Raw genomic sequence first — 13,170 nt, 5'->3', positions numbered from 1 at the left:
ACACTCTGGGGTTTGTCACTGTCACTGCAGTGCCTCTCTCCTGGTTGTGGGCAGGGGACACTCAGGGGTTTGTCACCGTCACTGTCCTGCTGTGGGCAGGGGACACTCTGGGGTTTGTCACTGTCCTGCTGTGGGCAGGGGACACTCTGGGGTTTGTCACTGTCCTGCTGTGGGCAGGGAACACTCAGGGGTTTGTCACTGTCACTGTCCTGCTGTGGGCAGGGGACACTCAGGGGTTTGTCACTGTCACTGTCCTGCTGTGGGCAGGGGACACTCAGGGGTTTGTCACTGTCACTGTCCTGCTGGGGGCAGGGGACACTCAGGGGTTTGTCACTGTCACTGTCCTGCTGTGGGCAGGGGACACTCAGGGGGTTTGTCACTGTCACTGTCCTGCTGTGGGCAGGGGACACTCAGGGGTTTGTCACTGTCCTGCTGTGGGCAGGGGACACTCAGGGGGTTTGTCACTGTCCTGCTGTGGGCAGGGGACACTCAGGGGTTTGTCACTGTCACTGTCCTGCTGGGGGCAGGGGACACTCAGGGGTTTGTCACTGTCACTGCCCTGCTGTGGGCAGGGGACACTCAGGGGGTTTGTCACCATCACTGTCCTGCTGGGGGCAGGGGACACTCAGGGGTTTGTCACTGTCACTGTCCTGCTGTGGGCAGGGGACACTTAGGGGTTTGTCACTGTCACTGCCCTGCTGTGGGCAGGGGACACAGGGGTTGTCACTGTCACTGTCCTGCTGGGGGCAGGGGACACAGGGGTTGTCACTGTCACTGTCCTGCTGGGGGCAGGGGACACTCAGAGGTTTGTCACCATCCCTGCTGTGCCTCTCCTGGCTCTGGACAGGGGACACTGGGGCTTTGTCACCATCACTGCTGTGTCTCTCTCCTGGCTCTGGACAGGGGACATTCTGGGGTTTGTCACTGTCACCATCACTGCTGTGTCTCTCCTGGTTCCAGGCAGGGGACACTCAGGGAAATTGTCACCGTCATTGTCCTGCTGTGGGCAGGGGACACTTTGGGGTTGGTCTATCAGGGACGTCTATTGGGAATGTTTATTGGGAATGTCCATTGGGAATAGTTATCAGGAATGTTTGTGGGGAATGTCTATCGGGAATGGTTATCAGGAATGTTTATCAGAAATGTTTATCAGGAATGTTTATCGGGAATATTTTTTGGGAATGTCTATCAGGAATATATATCAGGAATGGTTATTGGGAATGTTTATCAGGAATGTTTATTGGGAATATTTTTTGGGAATGTTGATTAGGAATATATATCAGGAATGGTTATTGGGAATGTTTATCGGGAATGTTTATCAGGAATGTTTATTGGGAATATTTTTTGGGAATGTTGATTAGGAATGGTAATTGGGAATGTCTATCAGGAATATATATCGGGGATGATTATTGGGAATGTCTATTAGGAATGGTTGTCAGGAATGGTTATCGGGAATGATTATCGGGAATATATATCGGGAATGTCTATTGGGAATGTTTATTGGGAATGTTTATCGGGAATATTTTTGGGGAATGTTGATTAGGAATGGTAATTGGGAATGTATCGGGAATATTTATCGGGAATGGTTATTGGGAATGGTTATTGGGAATGTCTATAGGGAATGTCTATTGGGAATATTTATTGGGAATGTTTATCGGGAATGATTATTGGGAATGGTTATTGGGAATGGCTATTGGGGACGTTTATTGGGAATGTCTATCGGGAATGGTTGTCAGGAATGTTTATCAGGAATGGTTATTGAGAAGGTTTATTGGGAATGTTTATTGGGAATGGTTGTCGGGGACGTTTATTGGGAATATTTATCAGGAATGTTTATCGGGGACGTTTATTGGAAATTGTGAAAAACAGGAATGTTTTTCGGGAATGGTTATCAGGAATGATTATTGGGAGTGTTTATCGGGGACATTTATTGGGAATATTTATTGGGAATGTCTACTGGGAATGTCTATTAAGAACAATTATCGGGAATAATTATCAGGGACGTTTATTGGGAATGTGTCGGGAATGATTATCAGGAATGTTTATGGGGAATGGTGACAAACCACACAAATCCCTCCCATCCCGACCACCCCAGCCCCTCTCCCTCCCCTCCCGCAGCGAGGCTTTAAAACCTTTCAAATCTCTCCATTTCCCAGCGCTTTGCTCTGCTCTGCTCTGCTCGGCGGGGAGTCGAGCTGGGCCCTGCCAAGTGTTAAACAGAATAATTAAAACTCTGATTTTCCCTTTTTTCTCCTCCCCCCTTTCCTTTCCCCCTCCTGTCTCCGGGGAAAAACTGCTGGGAGGGGATGGGGAAAAGGGGGAAGGAGAGAAAGGCTTTTACAGGCTCTGAAATCAAACTCCTCCTCCTCCTCCATCCCCATTTGGGGGGGCTAAAGAAGGGCTGAGCCTTCCCCATCCCCTCCCACCTCCCTCCCCATCCCTGGGGGTCTCCTGGGATGATCCCACTCGCTCTTTGCGACCCCCGCCCCCTTTTTTCCTCCCTTTTCTTTGTCCTGGCCGCGCCCCTGCGCCCCCCACTCCCCTTTGTTGGCCACCGACCCCTCGGGAGGGGCTCAAAAATCTCGGGAAAAGGCTCAAAAATCTCAGGAAAAGGCTCAAAAATCTCAGGAAAAGGCTCAAAAATCTCAGGAGGGGCTCAAAGCCCACCCACCCTCCGCCGGGGGTCGATCCGAGTGGGCGGAGAGGAGGGAGGAGATGGAAGGATGGCAAGAGAAGGAGGAGGAGGGAAGAAAAAGAAGAAAAAGCAGCAGAAGCGGCTCCAGGGCGTGGGAAGAGCTGGCTCCGCTCTCCCTCTCCTTTTTCTGATGCTTCTCCCTTTTTTCCCGGCTCGGGGGGCGCGCGGAGACCACGGAAATTAAGGATTTTTAAATTTTATCTCGTCGTTATCCATCCATCCGTCCCTCTGTCTGTCCGTCCGTCCATCCATCCCTCTGTCCATCCGTCCATCCATCCATCCATCCATCCATCCATCCATCCCTCCATCTGTCCGTCCATCCATCCATCCATCCCTCCGTCCGTCCGTCCGTCCGTCCATCCATCCATCCATCCCTCCATCCATCCATCCATCCATCCATCCATCCATCCCTCCATCCATCCATCCATCCATCCATCCATCCATCCCTCCATCCATCCGTCCGTCCGTCCGTCCATCCATCCATCCATCCATCCATCCATCCGTCCGTCCGTCCATCCATCCATCCATCCATCCATCCATCCATCCGTCCGTCCGTCCATCCTTCCATCCATCCATCCCTCTGTCCATCCGAGCTCCGGGCGGGGCTGGAATGTCCCAGCGGTTTGAGAAAATCTCTCCGGGGTCTGTCCCCGTTGGAACCCACCGGTCCCGGGTTTGGGAAGAGCAGGAGGAGGAGGAGGAGGAGGGGATGGAGCTGCCCAGGAGCTGAAAAGGAGCTGCTGAGGGAGAGAGAAGAGAGAGCAGTTCTGCCTCCGGAACGACGGAGACGCACTTGGGGCTGTTCCTGGGGGTTTGGGGCTGTTCCTGGGATTTTGGGGCTGTTCCTGGGATTTTGGGGTTGTTCCTGGGATTTTGGAGCTGTTCCTGGGATTTTGGGGCTGCTCCTGGAATCCTCAGGTTGCTCCCGGAATTTTTGGTTTTACCCAGAATTTGGGGTTTCTCCCAGAGTCGTTGGGATTTTGGGCTGCTCCTGGAATTTTGGGCTGCTACCGGAATCCTCGGGCTGCTCCCGGGGTTTTGGGGCTGTTCCCGGGATTTTGGGGCTGTTCCTGAGATTTTGGGGTTGTTCCTGGGATTTTGGGGCTGCCCTCGGGATTTTGGGGTTCTCTTGGAATCCTCAGGCTGTTCCTGGGACTTTGGGGCTGCTATTGGAATTTTGGGCTGCTCCTGAAATCTTGGCTGCTCCCAGGATTTTGGGCTTATCCCAGAGCCTTTAAGCTGCTCCTGGAATTTTGGGGCTGTTCCCAGGATTTTGGGGCTGTTACTGGAATTTTTCCGACTGTTCTCGGGAATTTTGGGGGGCTGCTCCCAGAACCCTCGAGCTGCTGCTGGAATTTCGGGTTTTTCCCAGAATTTGGGGTTTCTCCTGGAGTTGTTGGGCTGCTCCTGAAATCTTGGCTGCTCCCAGGATTTTGGAGCTGCTCCTGGGATTTTGGGGCTGCTCCTGGGAACCCTTGAGCTGCTCCTGGAATTTTGGATTTTTGCCGGAATTTTGGGGTTTTGCCGGAATTTTGGGTTTCTCCCGGAGTCCTCGGGCTGCTCCTGGAATCCTCAGGCTACTCCTGGAATATTTGGGTCGCTCTCGGAATCCTCGGGCTGCTCTCAAGGCTTTGGGCTTCTCCTGGAATATTTTGGGCTTCTCCCGGAATCCTCAGACTCCTCCCGAAATCTTGGCTGCTCCCAGAAATTTGGGGTTCTCCCAGAATTTTGGGCTTCTCCCGGAATTTTGGGCTTCTCCCGGAATTTTGGGCTTCTCCTGGAATTTTGGCTTGCTCCTGGAATCCTTGGGCTGCTCCTGGAAATCTCGGCTGTTCCCGGAATATTTGAGTTGCTCTTGGAATTTTGGGGCTTCTCCCGGAGTCTTTAGGCTGCTTCTGGAATTTTGGGCTTCTCTGGGAATTTTGGGCTGCTCCTGGAATATTTTGGACTGCTCCCAGAATCTTTAGGCTGCTTCTGGAATTTGGGGGGTTTTCCCGGAATTTTGGGGTTTTTCCCGGAATTTTGGGCTTCTCTTGAAATCTTGGCTGCTCTCAGGATTTTGGGCTCCTCCTGGAATTTTTGGGCTGCTGCCGGAATTTTTGGCTTCTCTCGGAATCTTTAGGCTGCTCCTGGAATTTTGGGTTTCTCCCAGAATTTTGGGCTTCCCCCAAAATCTTGGCTGCTCCTGGAATTTTGGGTTTCTCTCACAGTCTTGGCTGCTCCCAGAATCTTGGGCTTTTCCTGGAATATTTTGGGATTCTCCTGGAATTTTTTGGGCTGCAGGGACTGCCAGAGGAGCCGCCGGACAGCTGGGACAGCTCCGTGATCCCACAGTGAGGTTGGTGGGGATGTGAGGGGGGTTTCCTGAGGGTCTGAGAGAGAAAATATCCCTGAGGATCTGAGAAAATATCCTGGATAATCTGAGAGAATATCCCTGAGGATTCTGAGAGAGAGAATATTCCCAAAGGATCTGAGAGAGTATCCCGGAGGATCTGACAGAGAAAATATCCCAAAGGATCGGATAGAATGTCCCAAAGGATCTGAGAAAATATCCCTGAGGATCTGAGAGAGAAAATATCTCAAAGGATCTGAGAGATAGAATATCCTGAAGGGTCTTAGAGAATATCCCTGAGGATCTGAGAAAATATCCCAAAGGATCGGATAGAATATCCCGGAGGACATGAGAGAATTTCCCTGAGGATCTGAGAAAATATCCCAAAGGATCAGATAGAATATCCCAAAGGATCTGAGAAAATATTCCTGAGATCTGAGAGAGAAAATATTCCCAAAGGATCTGAGAGAATATTCCCTGAGGGTCTGAGAGAGAGAATATCCCGAAGGATCTTAGGGAATATCCCAGTGGATCTGAAAGAATATCCTGGAGGATCTGGGAGAAAATATCCTGAAGGATCCGAAAGGACATCCCTGAGGACCTGAGAGAGAAAATACCCCAAAGGATCTGAGAGAGAGAATATCCTGGAGAATCTGAGAGAGAGGATATCCCTGAGGATCCGAGAGAATATCCCCGAGGATCTGAGAGAATTTCCCGGAGGATCTGACAGAGAGGGAATATCCCTGAGGATCTGAGAGAATATCCCTGAGGATCTGAGAGAATTTCCCGGAGGATCTGACAGAGAGGGAATATCCCTGAGGATCTGAGAGAGAGAATATCCCAAAGGATCTGAGACAATATCCCTGAGGATGCAAAAGGATTTCCCTGAGGAATTGAGAGAATATCCTGGATGACCTGAGAGAACATCCCTGAGAGAGAGAAAATATCCTGAAGGATCTGAGAGAGAAAATATCCCTGAATATCACATCCCTGAGGATGTGAAAGGACATCCCTGAGGGTCTGAGAGAGACAATATCCTGAAGGATTTGAGAGAATATCCAAAAGGGTCTGAGAGAAAATATCCCAAAGGATCTGAGGGAATATCCCTGAGGATCTGGGAGAGAAAATATCTCAAAGGACCTGAGAGAGAAAATATCCCTGAAGACCTGAGAGAAAATCCTGAAAATCTGAGAGAAAATCCTGAGGATCTGGGAGAGAAAATATCTCAAAGGATCTGAGAGAGAAAATATCTCAAAGGATCTGAAAGAGAAAATCCTGAAAATCTGAGAGAAAATCCTGAAAATCTGAAAGAAAATCCTGAAAATCTGAAAGAAAATCCTGAAAATCTGAAAGAAAATCCTGAAAATCTGAAAGGAAATCCTGAAAATCTGACAGCACATCCCTGAGGATCTGAGTGGACATCCCTGAGTTCAGGGACATTCCCCTGTCCCTGTCCCTGTCCCTGTCCCTGTCCCTTGTCCCTGTCCCCGTCCCTGTCCCCGTCCCTGTCCCTGTCCCTGTCCCTGTCCCTGTCCCTGTCCCTGTCCCCGTCCCTGTCCCACCCTCCTCCTCCTCACCCACAAATTTAGTATTTACACCCCTCAACTCTGGGATTTTTTTGATTTTTTATTTCCTTTCCATGAATTAACACCCCTGGGAGCCACCTGAGCGTGTCCCCAAGGCCACCACACCCCTTACCATGTCACCTCCAGCCACCTGAAAGTGCCACCACCCCCAACTCCTGAAAGGGACCACGATGGGAACCTTGGGAAAAACATAAAAATTCCCAAAAAAAACCCCCAAAGAGTGGAAAAAAAGGCTCCTATATGAACCTGGTGGTGACTGTGGTGACAATGACAATGTGCCACCACCCCGTGGGTGCCCTGGAGAGGGACAGGCTGTACCAGCACAAGGTGTCCCTGGTGGTTCGTTATTTCATGATCCCCTGCAACATCTGCCTGATCCTGCTGGCCACCTCCACGCTGGGCTTTGCCGTGCTGCTCTTCCTCAATAACTGTACGTGGCAAATGGGTGGGGATGGGTTTTGGGGGGTTTGGTGGAGGTTTGAGGGGGTTTGATGGTATTTTTTGGGGTCTGGTGGAGTTTGGGGGGCTCTGGTGGCGTTTTGGGGGCTCCAGGGGCCACCAAATGGCTTTTGGGGGGTTTTGGTGGCGTTTTGGGGGCTTTGGTGGCATTTTGGGGGGCTCCAGGTGCCACCAAGTGACTTTTTGGGAGTTGTGGTGGTGTTGTAGGGGTTGCTACAGGTGTCATCCAGTGGCTTTTTGGGGGGTTTTGTGGCACTTTGGGGGGCTTTGGTGATGGTTTGGGGGCTTTGGTGGTGTTTTGGTGGAGTTTTGAGGGGCTACAGATGTCATCAAGTGACTTTTTGGGGATTTGATGGCATTTGGGGGGTTTGGTGATGCTTTGGGGGGTTTGTTGGTATTTTGTTGGTGTTTTGGGGGCTCCAGGTACCACCAAATGGCTTTTTGGGGGGGGTTGTGACATTTGGGGAGGTTTGGTGATGTTTTGGGGGCTTTGGTGGTGTTTTGTTGGTGTTTTGGGGGGCTCTGGGTGTCATCGAGTGACTTTTTGGGGAGTTTGTTGGTATTTTCTTGGTGTTTTTGGGGGTTCCAGGTGCCACCAACTGGCTTTTTGGGGGCTCCAGGTGTCACCAGAACTGTAGGCGTCACCTGGATGGGGATGGGTGGGGGGTTTTGGGGGGGATTTGGTGGAGTTTTGGGGGGTTTGGTGGCATTTTGGGGGGTTTGGTGGAGTTTTGAGGCGCTCCAGGTGTCATCGAGTGACTTTTGGGGGGTTTTGTGGCACTTTGGGGGGATTTGCTGATGTTTTGGGGGCTTTGGTGGTGTTTTGTTGGTGTTTTGGGGGGCTCTGGGTGTCATCGAGTGACTTTTTGGGGAGTTTGTTGGTATTTTGTTGGTGTTTTGGGGGTTCCAGGTACCACCAAGTGGCTTTCTGGGGGGTTTTGTGGCACTTTTGGGGGGGGGTTGGTGATGTTTCAGGGGGGCTGGTGGCGTTTTGGGGGCTCCAGGTGTCACCAGAACTGTAGGCGGCACCTGGATAGGGATGGGTGGGGGTTTTGGGGGGGGTTGGTGGAGTTTTGGGGGGTTTGGGGATGTTTTGGGGGCTGTGGTGGTGTTTTGTTGGTGTTTTGGGGGCTCCAGGTGTCACCAAGTGACTTTTTTGGGGGGTTTGGTGGCATTTTGGTGGTGCTTTGGGGGCTCCAGGTGCCACCAAGTGACTTTTTGGGGGGGTTTTGTGGCATTTTAGGGAGTTCCAGGTACCACCAAGTGCCTTTTTTGGGGCTTTTGTGGCATTTTAGGGCCTCCAGGTGCCACCAGCTCGGTTTTTTTCCATGATTTTTTGTTTCCCTCGGGCACAACCCGAGGATTGGCAGCTCCCCCGTGGCCGTGCCCCAGTTTTCCCTGGAGCAGAGCTGGGAGGGCGGCCCTGCGTGGGCACAGCTCCGCTCACACCTCCCGCTGCTGCTGCTGCTGCTGCTGCCGCCGGCAAATCCCAAATCCTGGGGATGGGCCTGAGGGAAGGGATGGGAGGGTTTGGGAAGAGCTGGTGGATAAATATGATCCAGGGGATGTGGATTTGGGAAGGGCTGGTGATGATCCTGAAGGGATGTGAGGGTTTGGGAAGAGCTGGAGATGATCCTGAAGGAATATGGATTTGGGAAGAGCAGGCGATGGTCCAGGGGATGTGGATTTGGGAAGGGCTGGTGGATAAATATGATCCAGGGGATGTGGATTTGGGAAGGGCTGGTGATGATCCAAAGGGATGTGAGGGTTTGGAAGAGCAGGAGATGATCCTGAGGGATGTGAAGATTTGGGAAGAGTTAGTGATGATCCAGGGGATGTGAGGGTTTGGGAAAGGCTGGTGGCATGTGATGATCCTGAGGGGATGTGAGGGTTTGGAAGTGCTGGTGATGATCCAGGAGATGTGAAGGTTTGGGAAGAGCTGGTGGATAAATATGATCCAGGGGATGTGGATTTCTGAAGAGCTGGTGGCAGGTGATGATCCCGAGGGAATATGGATTTGGGAAAGGCTGGTGATGGTCCCAAGAGGATGGGAGGGTTTGGAAGAGCAGGAGATGGTCCAGGGGATGTGGATTTGGGAAGGGCTGGTGATGATCCAGGGGATGTGAGGATTTGGGAATGTGATGATCCTGAAGGAATCTGGATTTGGGAAGGGCTGGTGATGATCCTGAGGGATGTGAGGATTTGGGAATGTGATGATCCTGAAGGAATCTGGATTTGGGAAGGGCTGGTGATGATCCTGAGGGATGTGAGGATTTGGGAATGTGATGATCCTGAAGGAATCTGGATTTGGGAAGGGCTGGTGATGATCCGGGAGATGTGAAGGTTTGGGAAGGACTGGCGGATGGAGATGATCCAGGGGATATGAGAGTTTTGGAAGAGCAGGAGATGGATGATCCAGGGGATGTGAGGATTTGGGAAGAACTGGTGGATAAATACGATCCATGGGATGTGGATTTGGGAAGAGCTGGTGGATGGAGATGATCCTGAGGGTTCTGAGGGCTTGGAAAGGCTGGTGATGATCCTGAGGGAATATGGATTTGGGAAGAACTGGTGATGATCAGGAGGTTGTGAGGATTTGGGAAAGGCTGGTGATGATCCAGAGGGGTGTGAGGGTTTGGGAAGGTGATGATCCTGAGGGAATATGGATTTTGGATTTGGGAAGGGCTAATTGATGCTGATGATCCCAAGGGGATGTGAGGATTTGGGAAGGGCTGGTGCATAAATATGATCCAGGGGATGTGAGAATTTGGGAAGGACAGGTGATGATCCTGAAAGAATCTGGATTTGGGAAAGGCTGGTGATGATCCAAGGGGATGTGAGGATTTGGAAGAGCTGGCGATGGTCCAGGGGATGTGGATTTAGGAAGGGCTGGTGGCTCATGATGATCCAGGGGATGTGGATTTGGGAAGGGCAGGTGATGATCCAAAGGGAAGTGAGGATTTGGGAAGGTGATGATCCAGGAGATGTGAAGGTTTGGGAAGGGCTGATGGCAGGTGTTGATCCAGGGGAATGTGAGAATTTGGGAAGAGCAGGAGATGATCCTGCAGGAATATGGATTTGGGAAGGGCTGGTGATGATCCAAAGGGATGTGGATTTGGGAAGGGCTGGTGGATAAATATGATCCAGGGAATGTGAGAATTTGGGAAGGGCTGGTGATGATCCTGATGGGGTGTGAGGGTTTAGGAAGAACTGGAGATGATCCAGGAGATGTGAAGATTTGGGAAGGGCTGGTGGATAAATACGATCCACGGGATGTGGATTTGGGAAGGGCTGGTGGGTGGAGATGATGCAGGGGAATGTGAGGATTTGGGAAGAGCTGGTGATGATCCTGCAGGAATATGGATTTGGGAAGGGCTGGTGATGATCCAGGGGATGTGGATTTGGGAAGGGCTGGTGATGATCCCAAAGGGATATGAGGATTTGGAAGAGCAGGAGATGATCCCGAGTGATGTGAGAATTTGGGAAGAGTTAGTGATGATCCAGGAGATGTGAGGGTTTGAAAAAGCTGGTGGATAAATCTGATCCAGGGGATGTGGATTTGGGAAGGGCTGGTGATGATCCTGAAGGGATGTGAGTCTTTGGGATTGGCTGGAGATGATCCTGAAGGAATATGGATTTGGGAAGAGTTGGTGATGATCCCAAGGGAAATTGGATTTGGGAAAGGCTGGTGATGATCCAGGGGGGGATGTGAGGGTTTGGGAAGAGCTGGTGGAGAAATACAATCCAGGAGATGTGGATTTGGGAAGGGCTGGTGCATAAATATGATCCAGGGAATGTGAGAATTTGGGAAGGACAGGTGATGATCCTGAAAGAATCTGGATTTGGGAGGGGCTGGTGATGATCCAAGGGGATGGGAGGATTTGGAAGAGCAGGAGATGATCCAGGGGATGTGGATTTGGGAAGAGTTGGTGATGATCCAAAGGGATGTGGATTTGGGAAGGGCTGGTGGCAGGTGATGATCCCAAGGGAATATGGATTTGGGAAGAGCTGGAGATGATCCTGAGGGACAAGAAGGTTTGGGAAGGTCTGGTGGATAAATATGATCATGGGGATGTGGATTTGGGAAGGGCTGGTGATGATCCAGGGGATGTGAGAATTTGGGAAGGTGATGATCCTGAGGGAATACGGATTTGAGAAGGGCTGGTGATAAATATTATCCAAGAGATGTGGATTTGGGAAGAACTGGTGATGATCCAGGAGATGTGAAGGTTTGGGAAGAACTGGTGGATAAATACGATCCATGGGATGTGGATTTGGGAAGGGCTGGTGGATGGAGATGATCCAGAGGGATGTAAAGATTTGGGAAAGGTTCAGAGCTGGGTCTCCACACCCAGGACATGTTTGGGGACAGGGAGAGCTTTTCCTGGGCTGGTCTTTCCCTCAGGAAAAAAAAATGGAATAAACTTTCCCTCAGGAAAAAAAAAAAATGGAATAAACTTTCCCTCAGGAAAAAAAAAATGGAATGGCCTTTCCCTCAGGAAAAAAAAAAAAAATCCTGCTCCAGGATTGCAAAAATGGGGTTGTTTGGGGGGTTTTGGTGGGGTTTTGGTTTTTTGGTTTTTTGTTTTTTTTTTTTGTGGGTTTTTTTGGTTGTTGTTTGGTTGGTTTTTGGTTTTTGGTTTGTTTGTGTTTTTTGTTGGTTTGGTTTGGGTTGGGGTTTTTGGGGTTTTTTTTGTTTTTGGTTTGGTGGTTTTTTTTTGTTTGTTTGTTTTGGTTTGTTTTGGTTTGGTTTTTTGGGTTTGTTGGTTTTTGGGGTTTTTTTTGTGTTTTGGTTTGTTTTGGTTTGGTTTTTTTTTTCTTTTTTTTGGTGTTTTGGTTTGTTTTGGTTTGGTTTTTTTGGTTTGTTGTTTTTTTTTTTTTTTGGTGTTTTGTTTTGTTTTGGTTTGGGGTTTTTTGGTTTTTTTGTTGTTTTTTTTTTTTTTTGGTGTTTTGGTTTGTTTTGGTTTGGTTTTTTTGGTTTGGGTTTTTTTTTTTTTGGTGGTTTGGTTTGGTTTTTTTGGTTTGGTTTTTTTTTTCGTGTTTTGGTTTGTTTTGGTTTGGTTTTTTGTGTTGTCTTGTTTTGGTTTTGTTTTTTTGTTTTGAGGTTTTGTTTTTTTTTTTTTTGCTTTTATTTGTTTGTTTTTGTCCCAACCCTCCAAACCCCAACCCCAAAAACCCCATCCCAAAGACGCTCCATCCATCCCCAAAATGGGATTTTTTAATGTTTTTTCATCTCCTGGGATCCCAAACCTGGATAAAAAATCCCATAAAAGGGTTTGGGATGGGGTAGAGAAGGAATTTGTGATAAATTGTGGTTTTTTTGGGGTTTTTTTTGCAGACAAACCCAACAGTTACTTCACGCAGACGCCGCCGACGCCGCGGGATGGTGAGTCAGGGGGGTTTTCCTCAAAAAGGGGAAAAATTAATGGATTTTTTCTCAAAAAGGGAGAAAAGGGAATGGATTTTCCCTAAAGGAAAAAAGGAAATGGTATTTTCTGAAAAAAAGGGGAAATAGGGAATGGATTTACCCCAAAAAGGGAAAAAAGGAAATGGTATTTTCTGAAAAAAGGGAAAAAAAGGAATGGTTTTTTCCTTAAAAAGGGAAAAAAAAGGGAATGGATTTTCCTCAAAAAGGGAAAACAGGGAGTGGATTTTCCCTCAAAAAGGAAAATAAAGGAAATGGGATTTTCCTCAAAAAGGAAAAAAGGAAATGGGATTTTCCTCAAAAAGGGAAAAAACAATGGATTTTTCCCTAAGGGAAAAAAGGAAATGGTATTTTCTGAAAAAAGGGGAAAAAGGGAATAGAATTTCTCTCAAAAAGGGAAAAAAAAGGAATAGTCTTTCCCTTAAAAAGGGAAAAAAAGGGAATGGATTTTCCCTCAAAAAGGAAAAAAGGAGAATGGATTTTCCCTAAGGGAAAAAAAGGAAATGGTATTTTTATATGGTTTATTTTTATTTTTTTCGCGCTTTTTTTTCATTTTTTTCCCCCCATTTTATCTTTTTCTTTTTTTCCTTGTTTATTTTTCTTTTTTTGTTTCTTTTTTTTTTTGCTTTTTCTCTTTCTTTCCTCTTTTCTCTTCTTTTTCTTTTTTCCTGTT

The 13,170-nt window shown here is 48.7% G+C and overlaps 1 protein-coding gene across 1 annotated transcript in view; it reads left to right on the top strand.

Annotated features, from left to right (window-relative positions):
- Positions 1 to 13,170, top strand: part of AGRN (agrin) — a 156,386-nt gene that overhangs the window by 54,542 nt on the left and 88,674 nt on the right. The window contains exon 5 of the mRNA XM_083876993.1: positions 12,411 to 12,458. Coding sequence (XP_083733119.1) covers positions 12,411 to 12,458 — 48 coding nt within the window. The remainder of the gene's footprint in view (positions 1 to 12,410; positions 12,459 to 13,170) is intronic.

The sequence above is a fragment of the Zosterops lateralis genome (assembly GCF_965231275.1).
Source record: "Zosterops lateralis genome assembly, chromosome: 22".
NCBI lineage: Eukaryota > Metazoa > Chordata > Aves > Passeriformes > Zosteropidae > Zosterops > Zosterops lateralis.
Note: the sequence above shows the minus strand (reverse complement) of the source record. Positions and strands in the feature narration are given on the sequence as shown.